This window comes from Macrotis lagotis, chromosome 6 (assembly GCF_037893015.1).
Source record: "Macrotis lagotis isolate mMagLag1 chromosome 6, bilby.v1.9.chrom.fasta, whole genome shotgun sequence".
Taxonomy (NCBI): Eukaryota; Metazoa; Chordata; class Mammalia; order Peramelemorphia; family Peramelidae; genus Macrotis; species Macrotis lagotis.
This window is the reverse complement of record NC_133663.1, coordinates 197,592,779-197,613,084: the sequence shown is the minus strand read 5'-3', so window position 1 is coordinate 197,613,084 and position 20,306 is coordinate 197,592,779. Positions and strand designations below refer to the sequence as shown.

The window sequence follows — 20,306 nt, the reverse complement described above, 5'->3', positions numbered from 1 at the left end:
TTTGTCTTTCTGTATTTAAGTTCAAAATTAATGATATTAAGAAATTAGACCATATATTAGGATATAAATTCATATCTATAAAAATTACATAAAATCTGTTGTTATTTTTTTAGTCAAGTCTGATTCTTTGTGACTTCTATTTGCCATTTTCTGGGCAAAAAAAACGAATGGTTTGTAATTTCCTTCTCCAGCTCATTTTACAGATATGGAAACTGAGGCAAACAGCGTTGCATGACTTGCCCAGTCAGAAAACTTATTAGGTGTCTGAGGCATGATTTGAATTCAGGAAGATGACTTTTCTCACTCCAGATCCTAGTTCTCTTTCCACTCTGCTGTGGGAGAACCAGGACTAGCACCTGGCTCAACAGAAATCATAATGGCATAGGTAGATAAGCACATGCGATATAGTATTTTCAGTTGAAGCTTGGTGTGACATATGTATGGCTTTTCATATGAGTTTGCATTTTTTTACACAAATAGGTTATAATTCTTCAGCCCATCTCTATATTTTTTTCTTTCACAGATGAAACAGAGTATGAGTATAGTGGAAGTGAGGAAGAGGAGGAAGAAGTACCTGAGCAAGAAGGAGAACCCAGGTAAAAATTTAAATGTACATTTTAAAAATTTCTGCCTCTTGAAGAAACAAAGAGTACTTTCATCTTGGAATCTGAAAAATCATAGTTATCATTAAATCATAATTCTTGTGCTTAAGGAGAATTCTGGGAAAATTTTAACTTAACCTGAAAATGTTCTTTAACTTTTGTCAGATTCTATTCTTCATATTTTACAAAGGTATCTGTGAACATCTCTTTTCCTATTCAAACAGATAGATTTCTAAAAGCAGTCTTAACTTCAGTTAACTTAATTTTATTGGATAGAGAGCATGACAACATTTATACAGATTAGTAGGTACAAATTAATTTCAAGAGGATATGAGTATTAAAACCCAAAGAAATTGGAAAATGTCTTGTGTTGGCACTAAGTATTCCAAGGGGCTATGGAAAGGAAGAAGTGCATTAAAGGAATGAGGAAATGATGTGTGCAAAACCAAGAAGGTGGGAGAGAAAATGGCCCAATTTAGGAAACATCCAAGAAGTCTTTTTGGCTTAGAACAGGAAATTCTCCAAAGGGAGCAATGTGAAATAAATCTGAGAAGGGTAGATTAGAACCAAGAAAGGCTTTAAATTTCAAATGGAGGAGTTTCTTTTTTCAGGGAACTACTGAAAATTATTGAGCAGAAAATTAATATGGTCAGATTTATACTTTAGGTAATTTGACAACTGTGTGGTTCATGGATTGGAGAGGGAAGAGACTAGAAACAGGCAGAATGGTTACTATTGTAATGGTTGAAATGAAATATCATGAGACCATGGGCTGAAGTATTAACTAAGAGAGTAGAACAAAAGTAATAGACACATCTTGGCAAAATAGAATTGATTAGAGTGAGGGATCAAGGATGACTCCGAAGTCGTCAACCTGAGTGATTGCATGGATGATGTAGGAAACTGAAGAAATTTGGAGGTGGTGCAGATTAGGGGAGAGGAATGAGAGGGAAGGTCTTTTTTTTTTTTAATAAATACATTGAGTTTGAGATACTTACATGCCTTCCTGGTTTGAACATGTCCAAAAGGCAGCTGGTAATTTAGGACTGGGGATAAGAAAGGAGATTAGAATTATTAGCATTGATTCAAGGATCATGTGCATGGATATGATAATTCAACTCATAAGAGCTTATGATATGACATACAGGGAACCTATAGAGAGGTGAGGGGTAGAGAGAGAGAAAGAGATGTGGAACATACATGATGACACTTTGAATAAGAGGAGAAATGGTCAGTAGTTTAAAAATCAAAAGGACAAAAATTAAGAAAAAGACATCAGATTTTACAATTAAGAACTAATTTGTTGGTCTCTAGTCAAGTGGTATGGTTGGAAACCAGATTGTGAGGAATTGAGAAATGAGTAGGAGGTAGAGAAGTAGAAGCAACACATGTAGTTGGTTTTTCCTTTAGAGGAAATGCAGTGTTTTGCTGTTTAGGGATTGAGGAAGTGGGAGGAAGAGTGAAACTAAAGTGACATGGTATGAATTATACTTAATTCTGTATTCAGAATTTTGAAATATTCTTGGATATCTATAACTGGATTCAGATTTTGTGATCACTAGCTTTAAGTGTTAAGTGAAATTTTAAAGTAAAGAATTATATTTATATATATATATATAGAGAGAGAGAGAGAGAGACAGAGACAGAGACAGAGACAGAGACAGAGACAGAGAGACAGAGGTTTTCAGACACCTAAAAAAGTATTAGGCTTGAGACTGAGAGGTACAACAGCATCGTAAGATGGACTTCCCCCATCTTCAGAGTTTTCATTCTCCTTGTAGAGACATAAATTGTCTAAAGGAAGCAGAACAATTACTTTAACTTGCTAAAGTGTTAAACACATTAGCTGAAAGTATAGAAGTACAGAGAAAGGAGAGAGCAATTTTCATGATAGAGCTGCAGTAGGAGCTGTGCTTTTAAAGGAAGGGTAAGGGTGTAAGTATGCAGATGGTATTACACAAACTAATTTCTTTTCTTCTACTTCACCTTTTAGAATCCCTAGATCCTTCAAATCTCAGCTGAAGTCTGTGGTCATGTCACACCTGTGCTCAATAAGCTCCACTGACTCTCAGTTGTCTCTTAGAAACATATACAGCTCTATTTGGCGACTTGCCACTAAACTTACTTTTCCGGTTTTGTTTTTTTACTAACTCACTTTTTCCTCTCTGTCTCTGTCTGTCTGTCTGTCTGTCTGTCTCCCTCTCCCTCTCCTCACACCCCACATACACACTCTGTTTTCCTTTATTTACTTATTCAAGCAACTGACAAAAATAGAAAACATTTGCTATTCTTTATACCTTATATTTATGAGGTGCATGAGTTATACAGATTTAGAGACATTTCCACTTCAAATGTTCATATGGATCATTTGTGCCTGACATATGGAAAAAGTCTTTTGGACTCATGTTGGTCCGATTAGCCAGAATCAGGTACGTTTTACCTTGATTCCATCATATTGATGTCATTTTGCTCCTCTTCAAGAATCTGTTCAAGGATGACCATCAGCCAACAAATACATGATGTTCTATTTCTTTATGCTCTTTGTCTCTAGATCTGGAATGCATTTCCTCATCTACCTTTCAGAAACCTTAGTTTCCTTAGAACCTTAGCTTATGTCCCACTGCATACACCAGTATGATCCCCTCAGCTGTTAGTGCCTTTTCACTTCTCTCCTGCCACCTACCAATTTCCTTGTAGATGGAGGTTGATAAGATTTATTTTAAAAAGATGATGATGGTGGAATTTCTAATTGTAGCTATGCTATATGCAGTTAAAGATACAGTGCTTGATATGTAAATATTTATTAAATAAATGAGTGAAATGGTTTTTAATTATAATGAGATTCAAACACAATGGACAATTATATATAGATTATTATATTGCTACTAATGATTATGTCATATTAATGGAATGGTATAATAATTTTATAATTAATGGATGCTGCTATACAGTCAGTGGCCCTGAAGTGCAAGTGATAAACAAGTCATACAGAGAGATTTGGTAGTCTGTGTAGAAAGGATTGTGGAAGTCATGAAAATGAGGAACTCACCAATCGAATAAATTTAGAGTAAGAAAATCAGATGATTCTGACAGAGTTGATGTAATTCAGGTTGTGAAATAAAATACATTTTTGGGCATTACCAGTGTGCAAGTTCATTTTTGCGTGTTTACTTGACCATATATTTGTTACAAGTCCTTCCTTTCTGAGGGGGAATCTCAGAAAATAGATGACTTTTCGTTGAAAAAAATGAAACAGATGCTTGTCAGTTGAAAAGTAAAAATTACATTAAAGAAAATAAAAGGAGCAGGTGTCTGAGATTAGGCTTCCATAAGTTCACAAAATGATTTGTTCTTTATTCCTATGTGTGTGCATTTTTTTTTAAACAGTTCCATTGTTAACGTGCCTGGTGAATCTACCCTTCGCCGGGATTTCCTAAGACTACAACAGGAAAACAAGGAACGCTCAGAAGCCCTACGGAGGCAACAGCTGCTACAGGAACAACAACTCCGAGAGCAGGAGGAGTATAAGAGGCAGCTGCTGGCAGAGAGACAGAAACGCATTGAGCAACAGAAAGAACAGAGGAGACGCTTGGAAGAGGTGGGAAGGAGGATGGTCGCTTGTGGTCCTTGTCCTTAGAGGAGGGAACCTCTGGTGCCCATGCATCTGCACAAAGGATGCTCCACCCACCCAGCCACAGCTATTCAGAGCCTCAGCATGAGGTTTTTGACTCTACTAAATAGCAACCCCACTTTTTCATCCCCTCCTGTCCCTTTAAGGAAAAATTTTCTAAAGCATTGAATGGATTGATATTGAAGATAACATTTCCCTTCACTAAATGTTTTCAGTCAGAGAGCAGATGAGCCCCCCTCAGCAATATGCCAGAGAGAATTCTTTACATATAGAGAGATACAAAAAGAGAGAGAGAGATGATCCAAAGAAACAATTTTAGGGGCAGCTAGGTGGCACAGTGGATAGAGCACTGGCCCTGGAGTCAGGAGGACTTGAGTTCAAATGTGGCCTCAGACACTTAATAATTGCCTAGCTGTGTGACCTTGGGCAAGTCACTTTACCCCACTGCCTTAAATAAAATTTTTAAAAAGTCAAATAAACAATTTAGAGAGAGTTGGTAACCTTGGAGGGCACAGGCTCATTTAAATGTTGCAGTTCAAAGACAATTTCAAAAGGGCATGGGAGAGCAACTTTTTTTTTAAAGTTCTTAGAGTCAGGAAGACCTAAGGTCAGATCTGTTGTCAGACTCTATTTACTGAGTCTGTGATCCTGGACAATCACTTACTCTCTGTTTGCCCAAGTTTCCTCAATTATATTAAATAGCACGTACCTCTAAGAGGTATTGCGAGGGTCAAATGAGATAATATTTGTAATTGGCACAATGATTGGCAGATAGTGGGCACTATATAACTTTTTGCCTCTATTATTACTATCATTACTACTACCACTCTTTATATTTTTTTTTATTTACTTTTGGTAAATTGTTGGGATTAAGTGACTTGCCCTGGGTCTCGTAGCTGGTAAGTGTCTGGAGGTTGGATTGGACTCCAAAACTGGTATGCTATCCACTGTGCCACTTAGTTGCCCCTTTTATATTCTATTTAAATTATTTTATTAATTAGTTCTTTTTAAAAGTCACTTCCTCTTCCCTATGACTTCTTGTTTAATCCATAACTTTTATTGAGCTCCTTCTTTATGCCAAGTACTGTGTCAGTAGTACTGAGAATGCAAATACAAAGAATGAACCAATCCCTCTGCTCAGTGAGCTTGCACTCTGATGGGAAAGACAAGATGTATATGTGTTATATACAAGAATGTGTGTGTGTTTCTGTATATCTGTGGAATGAATATATAATATAGCTGTGGAATATTCTATCTATATGCAGAATAAATGTGATTATACATCAAATAGTAAGGGAGGCACGAGAAGTTGTGATTAGGAAAGAATTCTTGTAGGTGTGAGTGCTATCTTGAAATGATTTTGTGAGACAGAGATGAGGATAGAATGCAAAGGTGACCAGTGCAATGTCACCATGATGGTAAATGGAATATTGTACATAAAAAGTCAGCATGTCCATTGAGGGTAGAAAGGTAAGGTCAGGTTGTAAAGGGATCCAAAATTAAGTAGAGAAGTTCTTTGGGGTTTTTTTTTTTAATTTGAAAGTGATGAATAATCATGGGAGTTGATTGAGTATAAGCGGTCCTTATGAGAGTAAAAGACATTGAATTTGGCAGTGAGATGATTTTTGGCAACTTTAAAAGAGTAGTTTCAATTGAGTGGAATCAGAAGTGAGAGTCCACAAGCATAAATGATTTTTTCAAGGACTTTGCCTAAGAAAGAGGAGAGAATTATAGAATAACTGGAGGGGATGGAAAAATCTAGTGACCTTTTTTTTTAAGGCTAAGCAAGACTATTTTAAAAGCAGGAGGTAAAGAACCAGTAGTAGACAACAAAAAGTTGTAAATTAAAGGGAGAAGGAAGGAATTGAGATCGTAATCTGCTGGAAAAAAATGAAAATCATTTTGTTGTTCTTTTAGATTTTTGCAAGGCAAATGGGGTTAAGTGGCTTGCCCAAGGCCACACAGCTAGGTAATTACTAAGTGTCTGAGGCTGGATTTGAACTCAGGTACTCCTGACTCCAGGGACACCACTGAGCCATCTAGCCATCCTGAAAATCATGTTTAATCTCAGTCATTAAAACAGTTTTTATGGGCACCTGACATCTGTGCAGAACACTGAAGGATAGAAAATGAGCATGACATGTGCAATTGATCTGGAAGAAGATCAGTAGGTTTTAGTGACCAACGAATGGATATGAGTTAATGTGATGTGTGGTAATCACCCTTCCCCCCCCCCCCCCCCAAAGCTAATGTGACTGTGGATTGCATTAAAAAGAAGCATTTTGTTTAGGATTGAGAGTTGATAACCATGCTGTTTTCTACCCTGGTCAGACTACATTTAGATGACTGTACTCAGTACTGGGCACCATAGTTTAGGGAGACTATTGATTAGCTGGAGAGCTTTCAGAAGAGGTAGAAAGGACTATATAAAGATCATTTGCAATAAATGCAATGTTTGGCCTATAGAAAGTTTAATGGAAGATGTTAGTGGGAGATATGATAGCTGTTAAGAACTGATAGAAGGAAGTAGTATTAGGAGGTAGGAAGACTTATCTTCCCAAGTTCAAATTCAGCCTCAGGCACTTTGTGACCCTAAACAAGTCATTTTATCCTGTTTGCCTCAGTTTCCTTCTCTATAAAAAAGAAATGGCAAAGCATGCCAATATCTTTGTCAAGAAACCCCAAATGAGGTCACCAAGAATTGGACAGTACTGAAAGACCAAGGGAATAGATGTTTGCGCTACTAAGTAGGAAGTGTGCAAAGTATATGTAAAAAACCCCCAACAATTAAGTGTCCAAAAATATAATGGACTGTCTCAAAATACATATCAAGATCAAAGACTTTTCTCCCTTTATATTTCTGCTGCTTATCACAGTACCTTATGTAGCTTTTAATATATACTTGTTGACTTAACTTTAGATAAAAGCTGAATTCTGTTGTTAGATGTGTCCTAGTGAGGATTCTTACCTAGATAATGGATTGAGTAGATTGTATGTAAGTTCCCTTTCCAAGTCTGGGATTCTTTGATTGTAGATGAAATAGTCCTGGTTGTGGTGTGGTGTGTGTGTCTGTGTGTCTGTGTGTGTCTGTGTGTGTGTGTGTGGCTATTCACAAGCTAATATGGTTTTCAAAAGTACTTTCCATGTTGGTTATTGTTTTAGGGATGATTCATTGAATTTTAAAGAGCTTTAGTGACCTATTTTCCATTGTGACTCAGCTTGTTTCTAGCCAGTATACTCTGCTGCCTTGAACACAAATTTTTCATAGAAAAAACTAGTACTCAAGTTATGCTGCCCCTGAACCTATGTTTTATAGGTATTCAAAAATATGGATTGCTCTAACAAGTTCCTGTGTGTTGATCAGTAAAGTGTTGCTCCATGAACTTACTAGCTGAGTGACCCTAGGCAAGTCCTTAATTCTTTCTCAGTATTAGTTTTTCTTCATTTGTAAAACAGGGATAATAAACAGCACCTCTCAGTTGTTGTGAGGATCAACTGAGAGAGCACATTGAAGCATTTATAAAATCTTAAAACTGTATATAAATGTTTTGTGTTATTATTGTTTTTGTTGTTGTTGTTAATGACATAATTATTATCATATCAAGAACCCAGACTTATTTATTATTTATACTGGGATTTATTTGCAATTACAATTATATGAGCAGAATTTTATTTTATTTGCTGTTATTCTCCCTAATTTTGGATCTTGACTTTACTACTTTAATATCTGTGTGACTTTGGGCAACCTATTTAACCTCTCTGCACTTCAGATATCTCATTCTTTAAATGAGAGGATTGGACTAGATAGCCTCTGTTGTTTCTTTCCCATTGATTCTCTAATGTTCTTATTCCTTACCACTACAAATTTGTTTTAGTGACTCACAAATTCAGAATTGTTATGTTTTTGAAAAAAATCCATAACCCCCCCCCCCAAATGCTAGAAATAGAGGAGAGGAAAAACAATCTAGTATGGAATGTGAGTTTAGTATGAAGTTCAGTTGTAGGACTTGGGGAACTGAATATTTTAAACAAATGATGATGATGATAATAATAATAATACAAATGTGCCAAATACTTGTTAGGTATTTCTTGGCTACAAGTCCTGGATAGAAAGAAATATGGATGACTCTAACTTCTTTCAGGGATTTTTAAATACTATTTTTATGCATTCAAAGTAGCAGGAAGTATTTTCCTCAGTCACTTTTTAAAAATTCTTTGTTTTGCAATCTGTTTGCTATCTTTCATTTGGAGTACGTGCGTGCATGATTTAAATTTAATAGGCACTCAGATGCTAACAACTATGAATTTCAGGTGGTCACACAGCTTATTGCCTTGAATCCAGGCAAGGTATTCCTAAACTGTTTTAAACAGATATTGTCTATCCTGTTTCACATCTGGGATGGAGATTCTGCAGTCTCCCTGATAGCCTGTTCTAATAGTATTTTAGTCACCTTTATTACTGAACTGTCCTATTGTTTAATCATTTGTGAAAATGGAGAACATTTGACTTGGGAGAAACAAAAGAATCCCCCTCTTTTCCTACCCTTATTTAAAAGTTGTTAATTTGGAAGCCCAAAACCCAGTCTTTTCTAGGTTTTGATGATGCTGTTGATTGTCCTTCATGTTTGATGAGGATCAAAATGACATCATAATGTCGGGGTCAATGTACAGACTGTGACTGATCAGACCAATATGAGGTCAGACGACTGTACCACAGTCATGCACAAACAGTCCATTATGACTATTTATGAGGGAAATGTCTGCAAATTGGAGCATCTAATGTTCCTTTTGAGCCTCTACATTTCTGCTTTGTTCATATAGGTTTTCATGTTGTGTATGTATAGAAAGATGACCCCATATGATTTATGAAGAAGTCAGAATCCAAACAGATCACCTTGTCAAATAAAGGGTATCTAGAACTAGTGCTTTTGATGGGGTTGGGGAGGGGGAGGGGCTGTGAATGAATTCAACAGACTAAGAGCTATGAGGGACACAAATTTTCTTATGCTTTTGAATTTGTTTCTGCCTTTGAAGAGCCTAGAACTGTTAACAAGCATAGAGCCTTAGAATATAATGGCACAGGCAAAATGTTTAAGGACAGATTTACATTACTTTGGGGGCCTGTTGACCTTTTTTGTGACTCATTTAGTCCAGGATCCCAAAGCCCATTCCATACTGCCAGAACAGAGTGCCCCAGAAAGGAACCCTGAACTTCCAGTGATATGAAAGCAAAGCCATGTCAATACTGACCAAACTCTGGGAGCAAGAAACATATAATTCAGCACCAGGATAATGACTAATTATAACTATTCACCTTCTAAGACTTCTTTCCTTCCTTCAAAACAATTTTAATCATTTGTATTTTTTAAATTTTGAGTTCTAAATTCTCTCCCTGTTTCCCTGAGGATGGCAAATAATTTAGTATAGATTGTGTGTATGTGTATTTGTATTTGTATATGTATATGTATGAAATGAGACATGATTTCTTCCCTAACTAGTTTCTAAAGGAATATATATCCTACTAGTCTGAAGAAAATCCCATAACATACATATAGAAAGCCTGTCAACAAGGATTTGGCTACTTTTACTAATTTCCTAAGTTGCCTTTGGGAAATGATAGCAGCTTGGATGGTAGTAAGCAAGGTGTTTGCAAGTCAAAAATGGGAAATATTGGGAGTTTTTCATCCCTTTTTTTTATCAGTTGAGGAAGCTGAGATCTAGAAACAGAGGTCTAGAAACATAGACAGACTCTCCACTCCTTCCCTGGCCCAATATATCCCAGAACTTCCAATAGAAGCCTTGCCCACCAGGGGCAAGCTCCCTTCCCTCACTCTTTTGCTTCTTCCCTTTTCTAAAGGCTTAGATAAGAAGGCATGAGCAAGTTCATTCCTTCCACTGAGATTTCAAACCCTACCCTCTGCTCTGGAATTATCTTCCAAGATTCTCTAGGCTTTCTTCTCTGCCCTGCCTGCCTCTTATCTTCAACAACCACCCAACACTATGGTGTTGTTATGTAACCAAAGGAGTTCTGGTCCTTGCTATCTTCCCTCCTATTGAATTTTATTTTATTTGTTGTCTTCTTAAATTAGGGTATCAGTTTTTGTAGGGCAAGGATTGTTTTGCCTTTTCTATTTGTATCCCAAGTTATTGGCACATTTATTCACTAGTAGTTAAAACATTAATGGAAGACAGGTCACTTTTCTGCCTTAGACTTCTGGTCTAGGGTATTTTGGATGTAGGAACCATTCTTATAGAATGGATTATATCAGACTGAGTTCCAAGAAGGCAACAACTTCTTGCAGATAGATATTTTGCTAGTCATAACAGAGTCCTCATGCTGCTTTTGGAAAAGTATTTTATTAGTCTTGATGATAATTGAGCGCTCAATCCTAAAGAGTGGAGGATGCCTCTTTTCTTCTCTATTAGAATACAGTGAGCATTTCCAGCTGAAAGTTCTTGCAATATGGAATCCCATCCATGGCAGCCAATATCCTGGTACAGGCAGAAAGCCAGGTTTTCTTTCAGAGCCTTCAGAGTGGCAGCTTTTCTGGCTCTGATTCTAGCTCTTGGTTTTGACTCCAATTCAAGTCTGGCATCTTCCTGGAAGATTCAGTACCAACCACAGCAACTATAGCAACTAAGACAGAGGAGCAAGGTCAAGTGAGAGTGAGCTAGTTTGCTTTTGAAATCAGAGCTATTTCAGTAACCTCAAATTGTATTATGAAAATGTCAAGGTGATCCATGGCAGACTGTCATGAGTCATTGTTAATTTAAGAGTATCTGTGCAGTCTTTGTTGGTTATCTAGTGTCTTAGTTGGGTCCTTTGTTTCTGGAATCATAGAATTTTGGAATCATAATCCTGAAGCTCATCCTGTCCAGTCTTCAAACCATTGCAAAAATCTCTTCTTTCTGAATAGAAGTCAGCCAGTTCTTGCTGCAGTACTTCAAGGCAGCACATTCTTCTGTTAGACAAGTCTAGTCATCTAACATTTATTAAACGGTTCTATGTCCCAAGTCAATCTTTGTGGATATGGAGAAAGGCAAAAACAAATGGTTGTATCCTGGCTCTAAATCATTTGGTACCTGAATATCATTGGGCAAGCCATCTAACCTTTCCTGTAAAATGAAAAGGTTGGCCTTGAGAATAATCGATTGCTAAGATTCCTTGGAGCTCTACATCTAAAGGATTTGGTGATCCTTCTATGGAATCTAAATGCACTTCTTTTCTATTCTGTTTCAGTGTTAAATTCAAATAGAAAAACAGGGACCACTGAACCATTCATAAGTATTCCTGTAGGCCACATATCAATTTAATTTTAAACTGTGACTTTTATTTATGTTTTTATTATACTTTTATTTATGTTGCTAAATATTTCCTAGTTATGTTTTAATCTGGTTTAGACAGCATTCTAGAGTGTCTCTGTGTCTTTGATACCTCTGATTAACCAGTCAGAAAATAATGAATTCAAAGACCAAAAAGAAAAACCCTTTTTATTCTTTTTTTTTGTTTGTTTTTGGCAAGGCAACGGGGTTAAGTGGCTTGCCCAAGGCCACACAGCTAGGTAATCATTAAGTGTCTGAGGTCAAACTTGAACTCAGGTCCTCCTGACTCCAGGGCCAGTGCTCTATCTACTATGCCACCTAGCTGCTGCCCCCCCCCCCCCCCATTCTTAATGAGCTTCAATTCTTTCTTCATATTAATGTTTTGGAATGGAGAAAAAGAAAAAGAGAAATTCTCAAGTCCCCCCCCCCCCACCTTTTTCTCTCCTCTCTTTCTGTTTTCTACATTCTGCATTGAACAATTAACAGTAGAATATTTAGTTCCTTGCATCTCATATTTTAAAAATACATAGATTGAGCTAGTTACTGACTACAGGAGTATATGAGTTGGTGAAGGGAAACTCCCAGACTTTATGTACTTTGGCATGTGGACAATAGCCTAGTTGTGCTTGCAAATTTGATTTGGAGCTTAGGCTAGTGTCTTACTTTTCTTATTTCCTTTTCCTTGGAGGTCAGAGGCATAGGCCTTAGGTGAGGTACAAAAGGAGAACTGAGGTAAAGGTATTTTACTAGTTGGATTGTGAAAATAAATAATGAAAAGAGAAAAAGTATCATTTTGGATTGTTTTATTTTTTAAGATTTGGTATTAGAATGCGAGTCAACATGAGTTTTATGTTGGGGGAGAAGTCTGGATTTCTTGTATTAATTTTTATATACTTCAATTTTCCAAATTTTCCTTAATACATACAGAGTTGCTTTAAAATTGCCTAGAATGAATTGCTCAATGATAATCACTTATATAGTGCTTTAAGTTTTACAAAATGCTTTAATATATATAAACTCATTTTATATATCTATTTATATCTGTATAGCTATATATTTATATGTATATATTTGATACTCAAAATGGGAGGCTAGGTGTGATTAATTATCCCCATTTTACAGATGAGGAAACTGAGATAGGCAAACAAGGTAAGTAACTTGCCCTGGGTCACATAGCTAGTAAGTGTCTGAAAAGGAAGTTGAATTCAAATCTTTCTCACCTGTGAGTTCCTTGCCAGAGAACCACATAACTGAATCAGGTAGTACAACTATTTAATACATGAAGTTTTTTACTTCTGGGGAAAATTTGAAGGCTCAATTTAAAAAATAAAATGTTGATGCGGGTTACAAATCAAATAAATCATCAAGAAAGGGTTTTGGTATTGAGAAGAGCCTCATCAGATTGTAAGTTCATTTTAAATAAATTGGTTGTTTTGTAACATCCCAGGCTATCTTAACCAAAATCTCCAGGATCTACCCCTCCCCCATCCCTAGTCTGGTATCCACAATAAACATTTCCTTTGTCTTGCTGGTTGATGAATTGTAATACCTAAAGGAGGAGATGGTGTAATATGGTACACTGATTTGCTGGACTGGTAGTTAATATGGTAACCAAACAGTATCATGAATAACAGTAATTATTTTCAAGAGGTTTTTAGTTTAGTACAGTGGCAGCTAACTTAGAAGATGGTTCCACTGAGTGGCTTTTGAGATATCTTTCCAATCTTCCATTTCCTCTTCTCCTTTCTTCTATCCTCTCCCCTTTTCTCTACTCTAAGAGAATCTAACAAATAGACCATGATTTACTATGGAGGTCCAATTTGCCCCAAGATTTGAAACAGTACTTAAAAGAGTATATGTATTTCCAGGGAGACTTTAGGATGGAGTGTTTTGATTGAGGGGAAATGGGAATTACTTTTTTAAAAAAATAATTTCCCCCCTAAGTAGTAGTTGTCCTTACAGTTTACACACTCTTTCTCTCTTCCCTCCTGTGTATCTATGATTTGTAAAAAAGTTAATTGAAGTTACAGGTGTCATTTGTATCATGGTAACGGGCATGGCAGTGACTGATCTGATCTCACTTGATGCTATATTACTACATAAGCAAAAACTAGCATGAAAGAACCAAATGCCTAATTTCCCTTAATTCTCCAGCAACAAAGAAGAGAACGTGAGGCTAGAAGGCAACAGGAGCGTGAGCAAAGGAGGAGAGAGCAAGAAGAGAAGAGGCGCCTGGAGGACTTGGAGAGAAGACGGAAAGAGGAAGAAGAGAGAAGAAGGGCAGAAGAAGAGAAGAGAAGAGTAGAGAGGGAGCAGGTGAGTCCATGACAGAAGGTGACACTAGAACTATTTTTGAGGCTTGTTTTTTTTTTGAGAAGTGAAAGAGGTTTTTGGGTTTTCTTTTTAATTAGGGGAGGAAGTCATAATGCTAAATAAAGCAATTCAAATAAGAATATTATTAATTGAATCTTTTGTTTTTCTTGATAAATTACTCATAAATACAATATAAAGTTAAATGAAATTTATAGAAACCTTTTTATTTAAATTAATGGTTACTGAATAGTAATTTACTCCAGAAAAGATATCTGAAAATAGCCTTTAGGATTTAAGCATGTGTCTAAGAAACTGATAAATTAAGATTATGACTATAATTATTGGCTCTACTCTTTTGACTTAATTATAATAGCTCTCGTATTTCATTGAACAATTGCTGATAAAAATTGTGAAAGCGTTTCAGAAATTAATAGAGGCAAATTGGGTATTCTGGTGAGTGCACATGGAGGAGTGGTGAGATCATATAAGAGGAAATAAAAGCAAAATTTTTCTCTATTTTAAGTCAGTTTTTAGCTACTGCATTTTATTGAGTCAGCATTTAGAAATGATCATTATTTCTTGAAACACATCTAGTAGACACAATAATTTGATCATGATTGATCCAATTGTTAAGGTATATTTGTTTTTATTACAGAATTTTATTGGTTTGAACCAGATCACTAACATTATATTCCCTCATTTTTTTGTCTATTAACTTTCTTTGCTTTCAATTGCCTTTAAAAAAAGAGAGAAGAAATAGTTCAATAATGGTCTAAACTCACATTTGAAATACTTACCCTGCCTAATTGTGTCTTCTCAAAATTTGCTTATTCAGCTGCTCTACCTGTTTACTAAACTTATGCCTCAAGTTTTGTTAGAGTTGGGTTTGCATGTACATCAGATTGCACTTTTATTCACCCATTCATTCATTCATTCCACACATGTTTAGTAAAAACCTATTTGTGCATGTGAATCTTGAAGCTTAAATTTATTGTCCTTCATTGTGCTTGAAGCTGGTGGGTAGTACATGGTGTTTATTAAGTGTACATTTGTTTTGAAATGTCAGTTATATTTGAAATTAGGGGGTTTTAAAGAATTCTCAACCACATAAGCTTTCTGATCATTTCAGTAGTATTATCAGATTGATTGGCTGCTATATTCTAGATGGAAATACTAACTTATATTAAGTTAACCAAAGATCTGGGTCTAGAAGTGTTCTGTTAATGGTGCTTATACTTTATGAATTAATACATTCTGCACCTCAACTTATAAAAAAGTAAAGTTTAAAATATCTCAGTATCTCTTTTGTTATGTATTTCTCTTTCTAGCACAAAATTTAGTATGATGGCCTTGCTATAAGGAGCATGCTTTGTGTACATATGTGTTTGTGTCTGTAAATTTGTGTTCTGTGTAGTGGGTGAATACATGCTAGAACTTGTGTGTAGCTTGGACAGGATATTTCTTGAATTATTTTGAGATGCTAAGGATAGGAACAGATGAATGTACTCCTTGTAGATCTGTGAATAAAATTAGTTTCCTTTAAGCATTTATTTTGTGAGTGTTTGCCATTGCTCATGGTAATCCTTAGGGTATGCTTGAGGGTGATAAGGGATTTGATGGTTACAGAGATTAGGGATGTAGTGGACAGGTCAGAATTGACGCGTTTCAGCTAACGTCCATGGGGGAAGCTTGCTTCCGGACCAAGTGACATCTGTGAACTCCATTTGTATTTGCTGTATTAGGTTAGACTTCCTAAGGAAGTTTGTGTACAGTAAACTCTGTCACATAGCCCTTCATCAGTCAGAATACATTTCTAATCTATTCTTTTGTTTTAAACCTCTTTATGATCACAATAATGAAAACACAACATGGGGAAAAGAGGTCCCCAGAGATAAAAGTTAACAAAAATGGGAGTGTTTTCCCATGAAAAGAATTTTTAGGGCTTCAGAATAACCCTTTCTATCTTTTTATCTTCCCAGCTACTTGTCTCCATATCCTTTATCAGTGTAAGACATTAGGTTATTATCTCATTTTAAAAAAGAAATCTATATTTTTAAAGTGCTTTTCAGATTCTTCATCTGTAAAATGATGGGGAGTAAGGTCCTTATAACATCTTAAGTCTATGATTCTGCAATACGATCTTATATCTCATTTGAAACTCACAAAATAATTCTGTGAGTTAGGTAGGACAGGTACTATTACATTCATACCGCAGATGAAAAAGCAGCCAGAGAAGTTAAATGACATGACACATAAGATGTCATCAGTGGAGTTGAAATAGTAACCCAAGTCTGATTCTCAGTGCAATGATATTTTCATTATAGGATTACAAAGCCTGGGCTTGCAGCACCAAGATTGGCATTTCAACATTTAAAAAACATATTTAAGAGATGTTTAGTGGTTTTCATTATTTAATCATTTTCATTATCAAAAAACAAAAACACTCACCCAAAGAGGGTCACTGAAGACCTGCTTTTATTGTTTTGTCAATAGCACTGAGATCAAAATTGCAGAGCCGATGGCTTTTATATATATGTATATATTTGTTGACTTCAGAATCATCTAAGAAAGATACAAATATGATTAGAAGTGTTTAACTGCTTTGTTTTTGTTGTATGCCTTTAAAATGGATAATCTCTGCATGGTATTTATGTTAACTCTATTAACCAAAAGTTTTGATTAACCAAAACATCCCCAGTTTCCCACCTATACCAGATAACCAAGAGTTTGCTGTACCTATAAATTGAATTCTTGCTCTTCTAAAGTCCATCGTTCATTTCTCATTTGGATGGTCACATGTGTATACAAATACACAGTGTTACATGTATCACTAGATTATATGTCCCTGCATAATCATCTAAATAGGATTTCTTTTTGGCCCATCTTAAGAATCCAAGGCCTTTATAGAATGGTTTTTTCCAGGCATCTGTCCCTAAGTGATCTGTTGCCAAAGATGTTTGGGGAAAGTCGCTCTTGGTGCTTTCCACTCAGGTGGTTCTGATGCATTCCTTTTGAATCAATTGATTGCTGGGTAATTTCTATGTGACAGGAGTATATCAGGCGACAGCTAGAAGAGGAGCAGCGGCACTTGGAAATCCTTCAGCAGCAGCTGCTCCAGGAGCAGGCCATGTTACTGGTAACGCACTGTATCTGTTTTGTTCTGTAGCTTTAGGGTCCATTTATCCGGCCAGGATCTGCCCCCTCCCCCATCCCTAGTCGGGCACAGCTGCGCTCACTGTATGAACAATGGAGTTGGATTAAATGGCCATTTCTGTTAGTGTAGTGGGCTGACAGGCACAAGCCTCAGAAGAAGACTCTGTGGTCACACTGCTTTGGGCACATCCAAGGAGGAGGGCTTTATTAATTTATTTACTTCAATAAGTTGAACTGTTCTGGTTTTGGTGGTCAGGTTTTGGTTTGGTTTTTTTTGTTTGTTTATTTGATTATTTGCGCAGACCTTGATGCTCTGGATTCCAAGCACATGCCACACATTAAGTTACCTGGGGGCATTGGTTTAGTTTTGTTACATATGCAGTCTTTGTTCTAAAAGCATCACATTTTTTATGGAAAGCATTATCTGTAGGGGAGGGGAAGCCAGTTTGGTCCTAACAATCCAATGATTATCATGGTTAGCAACATTCTATCAGGTTTTCCTACAGGTACTATGCCATATAAAAATCCCTGTCTTTTGCTGCACCAAAATAACATAATAATAAAAGGAGAGAAAAAAAATAGGTGGTCTCTTTTTCCTCTAGGAACTTGATAGATTAACAACATCCTGTTGCTTTGATCATTCTCTCCTTCCCAAAGGAATACAGATGGCGGGAGATGGAAGAACACCGGCAGGCAGAGAGACTCCAGAGGCAGTTACAGCAAGAACAGGCGTATCTCCTGTCGTTACAGCATGATCATAGGAGGCATCACCAACAGCAGCAGCAGCAACAGCAGCAGCAAGAACGAAATAAGCAGAGCTATCATCCCCCTGAAACTAAACCTCACTATGAACCTACTGACAGAGCTCGAGAGGTAACTGTCTAGGGGGCTGACATGGCCCATCAGAGGTCACACGCTAATAGGAACCAAGCCAGCGTTGTTGTAGGACCCTATGCTACTGCCTCACTGGCAGGTTTCAGTTGAAAGATAAATTAAAGGTCAGAGAGACAGACAGGTAGATAAACTAAATGTGAAGTGGGAGTAAAGTGAGAACTTGAATAAATTTGTTTTTATACACCTTTCCGAAAAAAAGACCAGGAATATATTACAGATATGTTGGATGGCTTTTTAGTAGACATGAAATTACGGATTACAATACAGCATTTCAAAGCTAGGGAAATTCGACCATGTGACATATACTTTCATTTGAGTTAATAAGCAAATCCTTGAGTATTAGGCAACACAGAAAGAAGGCACTAGTTTTAAAGAATTGAGTCAAGGAGATAAGATTTGCACCTTTTCTCATAAAGAGTACATCTGTAATCTCACAAAAACATAACAGCCTCCTTAATTATCTGTTTATACTCTGGTTCTGGTTCCCCTATAACTTGATGATAGCTCTGCTAATTTTTAGAAGTCTGAAAAAAGACAAGTTTGTTGTTCTGCTATTTTTTTCCCTATTAGAAATGACTTTATTTGAAATGTACTTTAGTTGCAGCTGGCTGTGAAGATTATTTCTGGCTACCTTGTACAAGCAAACATCAACAGTCTTCACTTTTTCCACTTAAAAAAAAAACTTTCCATTTTCCTGAAGCAAATGCTTCAGGAAATGCTGCTTTTTACTTTTGCTGCCTTCCAGCTTTGCCTTTTCTAATAGCCAAGACTAATTAAAAGGGCCTTATGAAAGACCCAAGACATAGGTGGTTCCTATGGGTCTTTAAGCTCTAGTTCACTAACAGTAAGTTATGTCTTCTATGCAGGTGGAAGATAGATTTAGGAAAACTAACCAAGGCTCCCCTGAAGCACAGTCTAAGCAGACAGGCAAAGTTTTGGAGCCACCAGTGCCTTCAAGATCAGAATCTTTTTCCAATGGCAACTCCGAGTCCGTACACCCTGCACTCCAGAGACCAGTGGAACCACAGGTAGCAGCAGGAAGTATGGTTGGGTCAGGGGGACCTGTCCTCTTGGTCACAGAAAAATGTTGTTTTCACTTCAACTTAGAGAGTTTGAGGATGAGCAGAAAAGTCATTTAAACAGGAGGATACAGGTGATTGGAGTGGGGAGGGGAGGACTCCCTTTAACAAGAATCCTGCTAGCTGACAACAGTTATGCAACAAATTATTAAGTGCTTGTTGCAACATTAAGCTGGGAAGAATAATTAATCTTTTTATTGAGCTTTTAGTCTAGTCTAGTAGGGGAGATGAGTCTTGGATGTGAATTAGTGGAATACAAAACATGATGCTAAATGTTTAGTAAGAGAGGTACAAGAGCCTTGGTTCAGTAAAATTGTTTCTGGTCTGTGGGAGGAAATAGCATTTGAGCTGATGCTTGAAATGAGGACATACAGGATTTAGATAAATGAAACAGGTGAGAAGAGACTAAAAAAGTGGAGATGAGAAGTGTTGGCTTGCGTTTGAGGAATGTTAATACTTCAGTTTTCCTGGAACATAGTTTTGAAGAGGAATGGTGAAAATAATATTGAGAAACTTGGGCTCCCACCAAATCATTGATGAATCTAGTTGAAATTTAGGATTCATTTTAAAATATACAAGGTGCTTTATATGTACACATATTACCTTGTTTGACTCTCACAACAGCCTGGTGAGAGAATTTTTACTATTTATAGTTGGAAAAAATACAACTGCATGAACCTTAACCTTCTTCAGTCTCATTTTCTTCATCTGTAAAATGATTGAGATTGGATTCAGTGACCATTATGGTCTCTTTCAGCTCATATCTTTGATCCTCTTTGCTTGGGTTACATAGATCAGTTGTTCAGAGGCAGGATTTGAGGAGTTTGAACTCTATTTAGTAGTTAGTGGGAAAGCCACCAAAGTGTCAGGGCTATGCTTTAAGAATATTGGAGCAGACCAGTGGTACAGTAGATTTAGTACAGTCCTGTAGGGTGTCAGGAAGACCTGAGTTCAACTCCAGCCTCAGATACTTAATAGCTCTGAATCTTAGTCAAGTCCCAATTGCCTCCTTTCTGTCTCCCCCTTCCCCTTCCATCCCCACCTCCCCCAAAAGGGTACTCTGGCAGCCACATCTTGGGTGGATTAGAGATAGGAAGAACAGGTAGAAGCTTTTATTACAGTGGTCCAAGCTACAGAAAAAAAAGGATGGTGACAGTAAGAATAGAGGCAGCAAAGCAGATGGGTGGCAGATAGGACATAGGTAGAAACAATCAGATTTAGTAGCTGTTTGGTTGAGGGATGAGCCTATGATGACCCTAATTTTCAAACTTGGGAGTCTACCATTGACAGAAAAAAATGAAGTCAAGAAAA

General features: G+C 36.8%; 1 protein-coding gene across 19 annotated transcripts in view; it reads left to right on the top strand.

The window, feature by feature from the left end:
- The window catches only part of MAP4K4 (mitogen-activated protein kinase kinase kinase kinase 4), a 277,338-nt gene that overhangs the window by 212,359 nt on the left and 44,673 nt on the right, over positions 1 to 20,306 (top strand). For 8 of the 19 annotated variants that reach the window (XM_074192243.1, XM_074192249.1, XM_074192235.1 and 5 more), the window contains exons 11-15: positions 524 to 596; positions 3,990 to 4,200; positions 13,711 to 13,872; positions 16,919 to 17,005; positions 17,680 to 17,895. In XM_074192243.1, coding sequence (XP_074048344.1) covers positions 524 to 596; positions 3,990 to 4,200; positions 13,711 to 13,872; positions 16,919 to 17,005; positions 17,680 to 17,895 — 749 coding nt within the window. Of the gene's footprint in view, positions 1 to 523; positions 597 to 3,989; positions 4,201 to 13,710; positions 13,873 to 16,918; positions 17,006 to 17,679; positions 17,896 to 18,782; positions 18,945 to 20,306 lie in introns of all 19 variants that reach the window. The other 11 variants (XM_074192237.1, XM_074192232.1, XM_074192238.1 and 8 more) reach the window with 3 other exon arrangements.